The sequence below is a fragment of the Pteropus medius genome, unplaced genomic scaffold, assembly GCF_902729225.1.
Source record: "Pteropus medius unplaced genomic scaffold, Ma_sr-lr_union100, whole genome shotgun sequence".
Classification (NCBI taxonomy): domain Eukaryota; kingdom Metazoa; phylum Chordata; class Mammalia; order Chiroptera; family Pteropodidae; genus Pteropus; species Pteropus medius.
The window spans coordinates 8,854,889-8,870,877 of record NW_024344371.1 but is presented as its reverse complement, the minus strand read 5'-3'; the positions used below and the strand labels follow the sequence as shown (position 1 = coordinate 8,870,877).

Genomic DNA, 15,989 nt, shown 5'->3' with positions numbered 1-15,989 from the left:
CTATGGCTACACGTGGTACTTAACTCAAAGAGCCATGAAAGAGCCATGGAAGACGATGCAACAATATGGGCGAGTGACTGGTGCAGTTCTGTGTTCTGGAAAAATCTTTTTGGCTGTTGTGTACAGTTGATTTTAAAAGGGCAGACTGGAGACAAGGAGGCCATTTAGGAGGCTGCTATGGTAATATAGGCCAGATGTTTCTGCATACTCATATTTTTTTTAATTAAAAAAAGGTATGCTTTTTCTTTTAAATGAATGGAAGAAGAAAAAATGGAGAAAATCTTCTGTCTTTTTAAGTTTTTCTCAGTGCGTGAGAGCAGCATGTGCCAGCATTTAGTTCTTTGGCTGTTCTGATGATAAATACCAGAGGTTATTAGTCAGGAGTCTCCAAATGTGAAAGACATATTGAACTGATGAACTTTTACTCCCACTGTCATTTTAAAGAGATAGTATATATGCTCATGAATAAGGCGCTTGATGACACTTTTTCTTCACACAAAAGATTTTTACTACCCTAAGAAAATGAAAACTTGCTTTTTTTACAAGGGCAGGAGGAAGGCCGTATGTTCTGTCAGAAGTGCAGAGGATTAAAAAGTCACCTGCTACCTGACTCGGGCCACCTCCACTGAGGTTCCACTCAGAGTTGTGCCCAGCACCTCCCACGTTCCCGGAGGGGCTCTAGGTGGTTGAGAAGCCATGGTCCCCGTGCACCACCTGGCAGTTTCTCTTCTCCTCTCCCCAATGCCACCCATAGAGGATGGTCAGATAGTCCTCAAAATATAAAACATACCTTCCAACTGCCACATGTGCCAAGAACTGAAAGATTTTTATTAGCAAACATTTCTTTGTTTACGAACCTCCTAAAAACTTGGTAACACATACAGCCATTAAAATGAAGACTCTGAAATCACTTGAAAAATACACAGAATACATTTCAAGCCAACAATGAAGATAAAAAATTATATCTCTGATAAAATTATAGCTATGTAAATGAATAATCCCAGTGCGTAGAAGAAGAAGACTTGTAGAAAAACATGACAAAATATTAACTTCTTTTGTGCAGGGTAGGACTTGGAGTTAACATAGTCTGGCCTTATGGAATGAGTTCTCGGTGCTTTAGCTTTATGAAACATAAAGTGAAAATAATACTACCTAACTTCTAGTTTGTTGTAAGAATTAGAGGTAATGATCGTAAAGCACTGAAGCAGTGCCTGGCAATGAGTGGGCCGAAACAAAAATCATTACGAACTCTTAAATTCATTTTCTCTATTTTCCAGATGTTCTATGCTGGCATTTTTAGGTGACAAGTGGCACCTATTGTTGAGGCTCTCTGAACGCCTCAAGTGCAGATAGATACCAGGATCTCTTTGCCTTTGTGTCACCACCCGGCACCGGCCTGCCCACAGGGGGCACCAATACAAAGAAGCTGCTGTCTGAGACTCAGGGAAGAAGGAGTACAGCCTGAGAGGCCATTGATCAGGGTCTTCCTTCTGCTTTAAATGTGTACCCTTGGAGGAGTCATCTGACTTTTCTAGGCTTCTGTTTCCTTATCTATAATCCTGGCATTTGGACTTAATATTTTCCAGTCCTTAGACATTTTGATTTTATCTTAAGCCGGGCAGTTAAGGATAGGTGTCTCGGGAGAATTTTTGTTTATTCTAAACCAGAAAGTTTTCCAAGGCGGAAGAATCCCAAAGGCTATCTAACCATTCATCTACCCCAGGGCAGTTCTGTCCCTCAACCATCCCAGGCAGATGTGTCCACTCTATCTTTAACTATCTCCAAGGAAGTTTCTTCTATCTTCTCATCCTGAGTCCACAACAGTTCTTCTCAGGAATGTAAGAGTTCTGTGCAGAGCAGCACGAGCTTAGCTTCCCTCTGCTTCGGATTCTTTTGCCAAGTCACCTCTCCAGTGTAGGAGTTGGAAATCAGAAACACTGTGAGAATACACTAACAAAACCCATAGATTCAATTGATCACCAAGCCCTGCCAAGCTATTTCTCCATCCTCACCATGGATTTAGGCCCTCGTCATCATCCCTTGCTAGGCTGACTCCAAGCCTGACCGCTTTAAAACTACATTTATTTTTATTTGTCACATGCCTATGAAGAGGCAGGCATTGTCCTAGGCTTGCAGAATGTAGCTGTGAAGGAGATGAATATAGCCCCTGACCTGTCAGAGCTCACAGTGTAGTGGTGGGTGGAGGTTATGCATCTTATAAACAGGGAGTCGCGACTGATTGTGTCAAGGGGCTATGACATGGCATACGGTGATGGTGGCGAGCATGACTTCTGGAGCTGGACAGTCTGGATTCAAATTCTGGCTCCTCCATCACTCCCTAAGTAACACATTGGGCAACTTCTTTGTACTCAGTTCCGTCATCTGTAAAAAGTGGAAAAGGCCAGTATTGGCTTTGTAGGTGGCTCTGAGTATAAAATTCCTTGTTATCTGTAGAATAGAGCCTGACATATCATACTATTGTAATAAAAACATTTTATTACATAGAATGGTCTGTCTATAAAACTCAGAAAAAGATGCTCTTCTTCCTAAAACCCTCCAATGGCTTCTCAAGGTTGAAGAACAAGGTCCAGCCTCTAACAAGACCTATGGAGCCCTCTAAGATCCCAGCCAGGTCTGTTTCTCAAGCCCCATGTCTGCCTTGAAATGTGCCTGAACTGCTTAAAGCTCCTTCAAGATTCTGCTCTTGCTGGCATCTCTGCCTGAAAAATCTGCCTTCCCTACCCCTGGCTCAGCCTTGCTCAGCCTTTAAAATCCATCTCAGGTGTCACACTCTCTAGCAAGTTTTCCTGGACCATCTTCCATCAGCCCAGTTTCCTCATCTCAGCATCCACGGTACCCGTGCAGAGCTCAAACCTCTACCCACTACGGTGTTCTATAACTATTGATAATGTGTCTACATCCTACCTATCGGTTCCTGGAGAGAACTTTTCACTCATATTTGTATTCTTAGTGCCTAGGACAATGCCTGGCACACAGGATATGCCTAACAAACGTTCCAGAAGAAAATGAATGAAGATTTGTACCAAAAACCTTCCATGTAGCTTTCAAACTGCCCATAGCGTTTTGGGAGATATTGGTGCAATCACTCTTCACTTGGAAGTAGTTGATAAATGTCCCCAAATTTTACTCAGTGAACACCATGTAAATGAGCTGTCATGTTCCTTCGCTTACAAAATTACTTGCCAATTACACTTAGATGATCCCAGTGTAATTGCCATGTAAACTGTACCCTGGCTGAGATAGCCCAAATCATCAATTTAACTTTACTCTCTCATCATATGGTACTTAGCACATAATTAAACAAATGGTCAGCCACCACCACAATCGTATATCTGCCCCACGAAATGAAGTGGCTACATTTGTCATTGATTTATCAATTATGACAATATGCAACACACCTCCAGCTAGAAAATCAGAAGCTTAAAAAAATTAAAAGTACTATGTACTCTTGAGAAAAAAGTTCCAAGTTGATGATAAAAAAAAAGAGATAAGCACTATAAAAACTTGGCTTTCCTTGAAAAAAGAGAGAAGGCACTAAGATATAAAGATAAAAATTCTCATTCTTCCTGAAACCTCAGATAATAAAAATATTTCCAAGCATTTGAAAGTGAATTTAGCTCTTCAAACAATTCACAATTTCTTTCAAACAGTTGCTTCGTGTGTCTGTGTGTGTGTGTGTGTGTGTGTGTAAGAGAGAGAGAGAGAGAGAGAGAGAAAGGTAAATGTATTTTACTAAAGTTGACGTTCTTTTCTGATAGACTTGAGACTATCTTATGTAAGAATCAGATAGATAGGAGAGATCCTAAATGCTGATGGTGCCTCTTAGTGACCAAATTGTCATTTGTTTTTCTGGATGCCGCCACTGCACCTAGCACAGGTATTATCATGCTGACTTCCCAGCATGGCCACACTAGGCCAAATGCATTCTCAAACAGAGGTTCTGTCTAAAGGGCAGAACAATTGACTTCCAGAAGACACTGCTCTGAGGCCCGGATTGAAAAAGAGGTCAATGCCTGCCCAAATATCTTTCTACCTCCTGCGGTGGAATAATTGATGTGCAACAGCCCCTACAGATGTGGAGTCACCAAGGTGATGGATGAATATAAGTATATTATTCACACGTACATCTGCTAATATGCAGGTCCCAGTGCAAACACCAGGACTTAAGAATATTATGTGGATTTAGGACAATCCCTGAAGGACTCCAGTTCCATTAAAAATTTGTTTGGCAGCCTGGGGCAGATCTATTACAACTCCCACATGCTTCGTGCATTTGAGAGGGGGAACCAAACTGCTTTGAAAATAAATTTAATAAATTTTGTAATGTCAAGTCATTAACAGCCTGTCTAGTCATATACAGTCTTCATATTTTGAAATAGTAACATTAACCTGTGGAATTTTTTAACCTTTCTAATATCCAAGTTAACATTTTTATTATCTTTGTGTTTTCTTCCAAAGGGGAGGAATTACATCCTGAAAACAGAAGAAAACATTCCTATTTTTTTTTCTGTAGGTGCTTTTCTTGTCACAAACATACCAGACAAAACCCCCAAATCTCTGTGATCAGAGTCCTTTTTGGTTTGGAAATAGTAGAGGAAATAATTTAACTTGCAGACATTCTTAGTTATTGTTTGATAATTTATAATATCAGTTATAATTTGCTGCCTATAATGGTTGTAACACTGCTTTTACAAATGTTCATTCATTCATTTAGCAGAAGTCTTTAGTACCTATTACTCACATGCCAGGCTGAGTGTCAGAGGAGATACCAAAGAGATGCAAGCCGTCCCTCAAGTAGGTGACAGTCACAGGTGAATTGCTGAGGAAAGGCTGGATGGGAAGAAATGCAACTTCTCTAGGAACATCTGGGCTCCTGATACCACACGATTTCAGGTCTCTAAGGAGGATGTGCATGACTTCCCAAAACGAACAAAGCATCCTCACAGATAAGGTGTTTATTTGATCTTCACAACCACCTTCGATAGATATGACAGGCATTTTTCTGGCTAATGTAAAGATCTGTTTGGGGCCTAAAACGTTACCATAATATCATTTATACCAGGCAAACTGTTTCAAGATTCCAAATTCCATGTAACACTGCAGATGAATAGGACCTGCACATGGTAGGTGACAGAGAGTTAGGTCACGCAGTGGCTCTTGTCCATACACAGTGTCCTTCAGCCTGTGCATGAACCCGCACAGTTCCAAGCCAGTCTATACACGTTCTCTCCAGCAATTAGCACAGCACTGCCCTAAACAGGAAGTGTTTAATAAATTCAGCGTTTCCCTAGTTTTCTACCTTAAAAGTCATTATGTTCTAAAAAGGAGAAGAAATAAAGTAATAAATTAGTAAAATGTCTGAGCGCCAACAATTTTCAAAACGATCAGAACTGCTGCGTATTATGGCCCAAGAGCCCGTAAACTGAGTCAGGCAAAAAGTATATCCCCAGGCGCTTTAAACAGTTTAGGGATCTTTTTTAACTGAAAAGGGAAGAGAATACTATTATCTCCTATCTCCTAGAATTAGAGCTATACAAGCAAAGGAATGTGGTCCAGGATTTTCACATGTCCAGAATGAGCCTCCTGTCCCCACACATCAACCTCAAAATGCCTGCATGCTAAAAATTCCCAACAGGCCTGTACATCCCCAAGCCACCCAAGGAAGTACCTTAAGGCTAGGAGTAAACTATTTCAAATCCCCCGAAGAGAAGTAATGCTGCTTCCCACTAAACTCTTGTCTACTCACTTTAAACTGAGGAGAACCATGGGGGACAAACAAATTGAACTTCAAAGCCCCTACAAGGCCACCAAGCTCTGCTCAGCGAGGCTGAGGGAGGTGGCAGCCAAATCCACACTCCTCAGGCTTTTGAAGTCTGACCAGCTGCCTCCCATTAGTTGAGCAGTATAGCCACATGGCAGCTGCTGGTCTTGTGAAGTTCAGCTTGCTTGGGCCAGGGCTGCCTATCATCTCAGCAGGGAAAGGTAGGCAGGAAGTGGTGGGTACCACGAAGTGGAAATAAAGGAAAGCCTGTTATCTTAACTTCAAGCAATGAAAATGGAGCAGAGGTAGAGATAGGAAGGCAAGTAAAAGAAAAACAGCTGAATGTATTTGGAGAATTTTACTTATGTAGGTAAATACTCTGTGAGAAGTATATCATTTTTCTTATGATACAGATGAGAGAGCTATTTAATAAAAAAAATATAACATGAAGAGTTAAATGTAGATGATAAGTGCACGAAAATATCTGTACTGAGATTTTGTTAACCAGACACATTATTAGTTTAAAACAATCAGTTTTTGTAAGTACTTAGGTTAATGACACAATAAGGAAAATTTTTCAAACCTTTCAAGGGTACCAAGACTGTACTGCAGGATTTTGATGCTTCTGCGCCACCTTGTGGTAGCCACCTCATATTGCAGGCACCAATCCTAAAATTAACAGCAAAGTTCTGGAAGGTGAGCTTTAAAAGCTACCCCTGTAATAAGAACTCAAAACTCTACACACATAATCACTTTTTAGGATCTATAGCAAAAGCTGTCCCTACAGTATGACAGACTCTCATTACATGGGAGCCTTGAGTTGCTGCTGTAGACAAGACAATAATGGGATAAGGAAGAGCCTCTCACCTGGTGTTAAAATAACCAGAATGTTCATTGCAGTATTATTTGCAAAAGCATAGATAAGGAGGCAGCTTAAATAGCCATCATCATGGGAATGAATAAATAAATTGCGGCACGTTAACACAATAAAATATTAAGGAATTGCTAAAATATGCAATAAATCTTCATATACTAACAGAAGGATGTCTGAGATATATGTTTAGAAACAAAAAGCAGGTCATTGAACAGTATATATAATATGAATTAAAAATCCTTAAAATGTACGCGCTTTTACATAAAAAGGTCCAAAAGAGTATAGAATGAACTGTTCATGTTGGTTATCCAAGGTGAAGGGAGTAAACTTTTTACTTTTAATTTTATGCTCTTTTATAGTTTGAATTTTTTCCAGTGAATATAATTGAATGGTTTTTGTTTGTTTGATTGTTTGTTTATTTTTACTACAGTCCTATAACTACAGCAGTTGTATGAAAAACAAAATTTGTTCTATGTCCAGCACATGCCCCCAGTGGTCACTCTTGTAACATCTGCTCCCTCTTTTTCATGTAAATACTGCTTAAATAATGGGATTCATATCCTTAATATGTATAAAGCACCCATTAATCCTGAAGCAAAAGGCCAATGACTCAACAGAAAAACAAGCTAAGAATATGAGCAGACATTTCTCAGAAAAGAAATACAAATGACTCCTAAAAATATAAAAAAGGTACTCAACTCCACTTAAAATACAAGAAATACAAACTAAACTACAATAAAATGCCATTTGTAACTACTGAAGGAAAAAATCTTAACCAGTGTGGTAATATTCTCCAATAGCACATCCAAGGATGTGCAGAAATAGGCATTCTGATGCATTGCTGAGTATAAACTGGTACAATCGCTATCAAGGACAATTTGGCAATACATGAAAATTTTAACTGTGTATAACCTTTGACCCAGAAATTTCATGTATAAGGTGTTTATCCTAAGGATATTCTATACTAAGCAAGATGATGAATATGCAAGGATATTCATCGAAGCACTGTTTTAAATTGAAAAAGACTGCAAACAATTTGTTCCCATCAATAAAAGACTGGTTAGGTAAGTTGTGGCATATTCATAAATAGAACACTGCACAGCCATTCAAAAGGGCGAAATAGTTCTATGCCAATTCTGAATTATTGCTAATATAAGTTAAGTAAATAGAGTTAAGTCATATGCATGTGCTTTCAAACACCTGGAAGAGCTCCGAAAGGATATAAAGAGCAGTGGTTGTCTCAAGGGAGGAGAATTGGTAACTGGGGGGACACAGACGGGAGGCTCACTTTCGACTTTCGACTTTTTTTATTCCCTTCTTTTATTTACCTTTAGAATTGTGTGTTATATCTACATATGTTAGTCAAAAAAACACATTTTAAAAAACTCATAACATATTGCCTGTACCAGCATATCCTTCAAATGCTATACTCAAATCCATTTTCCATTATGCTCATAGTTATTCTCTCATTTAAGCCAGGGACCCCACCCCATTGATGTATGTCAAGCTGACCAAACTCGCATGGAATTTGTGGTTGATTTATGTCACCCTCCTGTTTGAAAATAAAATCAAACCTTCAATGAGTCCCCATTGACCCCAGAGAATAGTTCAACGCATTAAAAAGACATTCACTCTCCTTTACCACCTGTAAGACTCCGACTTAGTCTCAGCCTCATCAAAAGGCTCACCACACATCTCTAACTTGCCCAAAAAATTTCCTCCCATATCCTCTCCTCCACTGTCTATCCAACAAATCATATATGGCCTGTGAGGTGTACATCAAATTACCTCTTTGAGCCTTCCCTACCCTCAGGAAGAACCAATAAAACTTTTCTCTATCCTCTGAACAGTACTTTGCTTATCCTTCAAGAAGTTTACTGCACAAAATTGGATTACATTCATTATTTATGGGTCTATTTAATCTACGGTTATCTTCCTTCGATTGCAAGTCCCTGGAAGAAAGAAGTCAAACTCATCCATCATGTATTCCTAACACCCAAATAACCGCCTGGCACTCACAGGTGCTTAATACATATGAGCTCATAATCACCATTCCCCTACTCATGTCTTCTCATTTTCAAATTGAATTAAGAATGATGTTTTTCCAAGGCTATTTCTATGTGGTTGGTTAATGTTTGCCCAACATGACATGATGCTATCTATGCAAATTTACCTACCAAGGTTAATCCAAGCCCTTGTGCTTGGTTCTTTTTCTTACTCTTGCACAGCTGTCTGGTATTAATTTTACTTTGCTTTCTCCTACTGGAAACTCTGATTAGCTATAGATTAAAAAAAAAACAAAAAACTTTTAGTTTGTTTTCCTACAATTGATTGCATATGATGTGGTGCCCATTTGGCGAGTTAGGCATCCATAAAAGTATTTGAGAGATAAGAGTTATCTTTTCAGGAGTAAATCGACATGAAATGAAATCTCTAGAGGGAGAAGCTGCTGTCCTGCTCTGCTGCTTTACTTTTAAGCATTCTAACTTCTAAAGATACTATAAATTCTCTTAAAGAAAAAAAAAAATCCAAATAGTCTGCCAAGAACCACTCATGATGCTTCTATTCAAATGTAGTTTTTGGTGACTTTTGCTTCTTTGAAAGCCAATATAAAAGGTGATGAGGGAAACAACCTAAATGTCCATCAACAGGTCAATGGATAAAGATATTGTGGTATATCTGTGCAATGGAATATTACTCAGCAACAAAAATGAACGAACAATTAAAACATGCAACATCAATATAAGTATGCTTGGTGAAAGAAACCAGACTCCCCCCAACACCAGCAAAAAAAAAAAAAAGAGAGAGAGAGAGTACATATTGTTTGATTCCATCTACGCAAAATTCTAGAAAGTACAAACTAATCTAATAGTAACAGAAAGCAGATCCAGCAGGGAAAGGAGGGAAACGTTACAAAGGAACCTTTTAGAGGTGATGGATATGCTCGCTATCTTGATTGTGGTGATGGTTTCATGAGTGTATACATCTGTCAGTTTGTGGAAATCTGTGAAATTATATACTTTAAATAGATATAATTTACTATATGTCAGTTATACTTCAATAAAGCTGTTTTAAAAAAGTGGGCAGAGGTGAGAAAGAAGGGAGTCCATCTAAGAATAAGTATATAATGCTATTTTAAAAGTGGTTTTCAAACAAGAGGAACGTTCAATATGTTCAATACTCACAAAATGCCTTTCTAGAATGACATTTTCCTAAAAATGTCATTTTCTAGGAAGATAGAAATTGTATTTTTGAAAGGAGCAGCTAGGTTGCAAGCAGATGATTAATTATCATGGAAAATCATTGATGTATCATTGCAATTTCACAGTATTTCTTACAGTTAAAATAAAGCTCCTTCATATCTCTCACAAAGGTATTGTAAGCTTTAATTGATTTGTGTTGGTAAAAACCCTTGGTTACCGTCATGGAAAATAACTGAATTAAGTATCAAAATATAAATGTACAACTTTAGTTATTGTTTTTATATTTGTTTTTCTTTAAAATAAACATTGCAGAGTGCCAACTCTTCTAAGGCATTATTAAACCAGAGGAGATACTCGACTCAGGGCCTTGCACATCTGTTGATTTAATGTGAAATCATAGAATCTATAAAGATGTTGAAAGAAATTAATGTAGCTATATCTACATAATGAATAATCTTGCAAACAGCATTTGTCCACTCACTGAGGAGCAGACTTATGCAGGGTGAACTAAGGAATACAAATCTCTAGGCTTAGTTGTATACTTTCTTTATGGTAAGGTAGATATTTTTTGCCTTCTTTTGAGTAGAATAACTTAACACTAACTCAGCACCACAGTAAGAAAATAGAAAAAAAAAATTGACACTATTGACTAAGAGGACAACATTGACATTGTCCTCAGAGAGACAGAGTAACTCAGAGTTTAAACATGTTTAAACAATGGCTGTATCTAGAGTAACAGACACAGCATGCACTGTAGCAGTGACTCAAGTAACCATCCTTAAGTATCACTCAATGGCAACGCACGCACACTAGGTCTTCAATAACTGTTAGTATTATTCATGATTGCAGAAGTAAAATATGAAATTGCAACTTAATATCCAGCGAACAGATCTGGAGACCATAGGCCCTCACTATTTGCAAAGCAGAGATAAAGAAGATGTTCCTGTGTTATCTCTAGTCCAACTAATATAATCAGACATAATCGTGGAAAAAACTCATTCAATAAAGTGTTGATCTTCAGGCAGAAACAAGTTTATTCTTTAAGAGAGAAACATTTTAAGAAGGACTCCTTGCTGCGAATCTAACGTAGAGATTCACAACAAAGGGGACAACGGTTTCCGCATAGTGGGCGAGAATGTCATTATAGCAAATATGGATGCCTACAATTCATTATGGTCAGCTGCAAAGAGTTCTGCAATTTATACGGCTAGAATGCAGTAGTCACAAACCACGTGTGGAAATTTAAATTTAAACGTAAGTGAATTAGAATTAAAATTCATTTTCTTGGTTGAAATTCATTTCAAGCGCTCAGTAGATACTTGTGGTTAGCGGCTCCCACATTGGACAGTGCAATACAAATAGTCCATCTCATTGTAGAAAGTTCTAATGGATAATGTTGGGTTAGAATGAGGCAGAGGCCAACACAAGGATGCTAAGCAAGGGATTCTGTAATATGGATTTGAGAATGGGACATTGGTTACAAAGAGGCTATGTCACTCAACTCCCAAAAAGAAGAGAGACCTTGATTCATACTGTCTTAGCCCGGCTTTCGATAAAAAGAGTTAAAGTACTCTTTATGTACCCATGCCCTCTGGGACCTCAAAAAACTAAATGTGTGTTTTCCATAAAATATTAAATCAAGAGAAATTAAGACAGCACACTTAATGTGAAATAAAGTTCATATACTCCTGTTTAAACACAGATTAGAATTTCTGTCAGAACAATGCCAGTGAAAAGTTGACATTCTAATTAATACGATTTACATTATAAAGCACTGAATATCTTTATCTTGCTATTATGAAATGCCCTCTTTAAAAAAAAAAAAATCAATGTTCTACTCAACAGGGAATTGAGTACTAAGGGCAGTGTTTAAAAACCCTTGTGCACCAGAGGTGTTTGAGGTCACTGGCACTTTTACACACCATCAGCCCAGGTTTCTAAAAAGGGAAGCAATAGGCTGATCCTCTATCACACGGTATTGTCATTCTTTATCACCCACAAGACTGTCTGCATGCTGCGACAGGATTTTAGGGCCGTTTTTCTTGCAATGATATAAAACACTGCAAAATGCAAACACCAAAAAGACTAAAACATATTCTCTCTCTCTCTCTTCTCTCCTTCGTGCCCCCACCCCACCCCCTCCGCCACTCCATCCTCCTTCTCCCCCTCACTCTCTCGCTCACCATCACAGGCAACAGGTCTGGAACCCTATGACCTCACACACATGTAGGACTCTCACACAATGCTTTTTCGATCCAAATTCTGCGTGTGTAAGAGGGGCAGAAAATCAAGCCCACAGTTGGGTACCCAAGGATTCGTGTTCACTGCCTTTGTCAATTTCATGCTATCGGTGAAAGGAATAAAGATGAGACCCTTAAAGCCTGAATTTTCATTTCCTACGACAACGTGCTTTTTCTTCATGCTTTATCACACTCCACTACTTGGTTTCCGCCCCTTCATAATTGATATCGGCCATTTGAAGCATTCAGTAAAAACCTCATGAGGTTCATCAAATGTCCCCCAGTCTATAATTCTTGCTTCTAACATATTCAGAAGCATATTCATCCAAGTGTTTTCCACTTCCCCTCCATGGTTTTCCCTGTGCACAGGGATGAGTGTGATGACAGTTGTATTAATTATATGCTGAAAAACCCACATAGCAGCAAAAATGATGGAGATCATCGTTTTAAATATTTTATTAAAATAACCCAGTGTAGAACAGATAAAGTAGACCCTCTTGATAATGAGAGGTTCATTAATTTTACAAGAATTCTAGAAAGCTTAGAATGGCCATCAAAATTATCTCTTTCATTTTTTTTTTTTTTTAAGAAGTGGAAACCTTCAATCGCCGCTTCAGAGAGCAAGGGTCTAATAAAATTTTCTAAGGTATTTTTTAAATAATTACTTACCTTTTTGGAAAATTTTTTGAAAAAAACACCTTAGCGTATGAAAGATTCGATTTCATAGTATTATTTAAAATGCCTGTAAATTTTCAGCTTCTGCAGTTTTCTATCAAAATTTGGTTTCATTAGCATATGACTTCTGATAAATAAAATTGATATTCTCCATAAACAAAAAAGCAGCACATTAAAATTCTTCCATTACGAACAGCAAAAGCAACACAATCTTGCCTACCAAGTGTGTCTCCAGGTACAGTTTAAGGCTATCCGTTTCTGCTTTAGGGGGTGTCCAATTCTCAGTGGTTTCCATGGCTTCGTTTAACCATTGAATGAATTCGTCCAGCTTGTTTACAAACCCCTTGTGACAAAAAACAGAAAAGGGGGGAAAAAGGAAAAATTGGTTATTTTTTCAAAGCTAATCTTAAATATTCCAAACCTCACTGATGGTAAAATTGATACCACTGCACTCCCATCCTCATTCCACACTGTAGAATAGATTTTCCACTATTCCTGGCACTAAAATCTATCAAACTGGAAAGAAATTGTCCATGACTCCCTCTCATTTTTTTCCTAGGAACACTTCTCTGAGAAATTTGGATTGGACTCCAGGGTGTCATCGTAAAGGTGACCTCAAATCATCAAAACATTTCTGGTGTCTGACAAGCTTCCCTCACCAAAAAAGCAGGTCAGGTCTGCTAGGAACACTCACTGGCTTGGGGGGATAAAAGCAGTTCCCTAAAGATGATGTTCTTTACTCAGAAGCCTGTGGAGTTGAGTTGCCTTAACTGAACTAGTAATGTATTTTTAAGTAACGTAAGTGTTTTAAGGGCCTTGGTGACTTCTACTGACAGCTCAAATGCTTGTAGCTGAGCCTGGGTTCTAAGAAGCAAGGAAGAATAGAGAAGGTGCGACCAATGAACCATATAAACGCCTGACTTGGTGTGTCCTAGACATAAAGAAATATTCTTGGCTAGGAAGCACAAATCACAATACTCTTGCAATTTTTCAAATAATGGTTATAAAAATTTATTGACCATTTGAAAGAACACATCTGTAGAAACGGATAATCTGTTGAAAAAATGAAACACCAGCTATGAACCTAAGGGAAGGAAACGGGGCTGGGTGCCTGCTTTCCAAGACTTGGTAAACAGCACCACCTGGAGGTCAAAAGGAGCAAAGACAGGTTTCGACATTTACACTCATGAAGATGGCTTGGGATGCTATTTCCCTGTTAAACTTACCCTGTTCTTCAGATTTACTTTTGATTGATTTTGATTGATTCATATTTTAATGCTTAGCAGAATATATGCTGAGACTGAGGTGAGAATAGGTGAAAATTCATTTTCTTTATTATGCTTCTCAGAAACGACATTTTGTTATTAAGCTTTCTCCTGGATAATAGTTTAAGATTCATAATCCTTTAATTCAAGCAATTGATTGGCCTCAAAATAATTATTAGAAAAAGAGAAAATGGGAATTGAGAAGGGTAGTAAAGAGAAAGGCAGACAAATAACACTCAGAGACACATTCTAGTCTGTCAAAAGTGGTAGGCAGCAGAAATGTGGGCCCGGAGGCCCATGGAGCCGGATCAGACTGCCCCTCCGTGCTCTGGTGTGTTGTCAACCTATCAAATCTCTCATCCCACGTGGTGGTGTATCATATGTTTTTCCATGTTCTTAAGTGCTACCCAAAGTTTTCTTATTGAAAACATCCCTACTGTGCCAAGTGTCATAGAACAATTACAACCATCCTTTTGAAAAATCTCTAATTTTCTCATATCGCGACTTGTTCTAAATGCTAGGAATCCATGCTACGTAATTTCTTTTGCCCTTTCTCAGACATTTAGTCTGCTAGAAATAAAGTCCTTCTTCTTTATACTCTCATAATTAAATTCTGTGAAAAATTAGGATATCTTTTGGGATCAAAAGGACTTATAGAGATATCATCTTCAGAACCTCATCAGAACATCAGAGTCTAGGTGGTTGATAATTGTGAGATGAAAATACTATTTTATAGTATTTATAGTATTAAATAGTATTTATTATTGAATTTGGACTTGAGTTGTTACATCTGTATATATAAATTGGTTTTGAGGAAAATTAAGTCAGGAAGTAAATTATTTTACAAACAAATGGTTAAATCCAAGGCGACAATTAGTAAAAGATGTTATTTGAAATATAACTATGCGGTATCTTCTCTTCCCCCCCAAAACAAGCAAACAAAAACGATGTGTGGATATGTGATTGCATGGGTACCTCAACATAAAAAGGTTAGTCTTGGCCAAAGAGTATTAAACAATGTGCGTCAGATTTCCTAACAGAACCACGATTTCAGAGTTAGCTGAAATTTGTGAGATGCTGATTAGGCAAAACCCATGGGACCCAGAGGAAACTTTCTGGATAATCTCTCTGCGTAGCCTGGCTGGACAGCAAAACCAAGGCTGTCGGACATAAAGAAAAGAGGTCCGTCCCTTCCTTTGCTCAGGGTTTCTTCCGAATTATATCCCATCCTCACCAATTTTCATTTGTTGCGCATTTTCTCAACTCTTTCCTTGCCAGTGCTAAAAAGTTTCATCAATCACAATAAAACCTGAGAAATCCCTCTGTTCTTAAGCTGCAATAAAAAGGTAAGCACTCTTCTCTCTTAGGGAAGTCTTAGCTATCCACCTCCCCTCCCACTGATATATGTAGCCACAAGAATAGGAACAGAAATTGCGAAAGCAAATGAAGTTGGAGTCTATCCGATTCTTGACATCTTTATCGCCAACTACGTCTCCACTTCTGCCGGCCCTTTATGTGCGCACTGTCACCGGTGTTCTGTATAGTGAACAGTGTACTTTCTACTATCCCCACACCATAAATGCTCCTCTTAGAAAGACCAAGTAAATGCCACAGTACACCGAGCCAAGAGATACACAGGAGAATTCACACTTGGACGCATGCGGCAAATCTGTAATGCTCATTTTCAGAAGGTCTGCTAGAGTTGTACGAATGAAGGAGAATGAGGCTGATGCAAGTAACAACACAGGAAAAGAAGGGAAATACAAAATTTTACTTATTTTGTAACACAGATCAAATCCTAGTAAAACTATTGAGCACTCATTCGTTCCTTTAACAAATAATTATTAAGTGCCTACTCTGTGTAAAACGCATTGCTTCATATTATTGAGAATAAAAAGATAAATATCACCACAGCAAAATTTTCAGCAGAACATAAAGAATATATCTAAG

The 15,989-nt window shown here is 38.2% G+C and overlaps 1 protein-coding gene across 1 annotated transcript in view; it reads right to left on the bottom strand.

Annotated features, from left to right (window-relative positions):
* Positions 1 to 15,989, bottom strand: part of AKAP6 (A-kinase anchoring protein 6) — a 520,891-nt gene that overhangs the window by 206,768 nt on the left and 298,134 nt on the right. Inside the window, exon 8 of the mRNA XM_039870505.1 lies at positions 12,995 to 13,117. Coding sequence (XP_039726439.1) covers positions 12,995 to 13,117 — 123 coding nt within the window. The remainder of the gene's footprint in view (positions 1 to 12,994; positions 13,118 to 15,989) is intronic.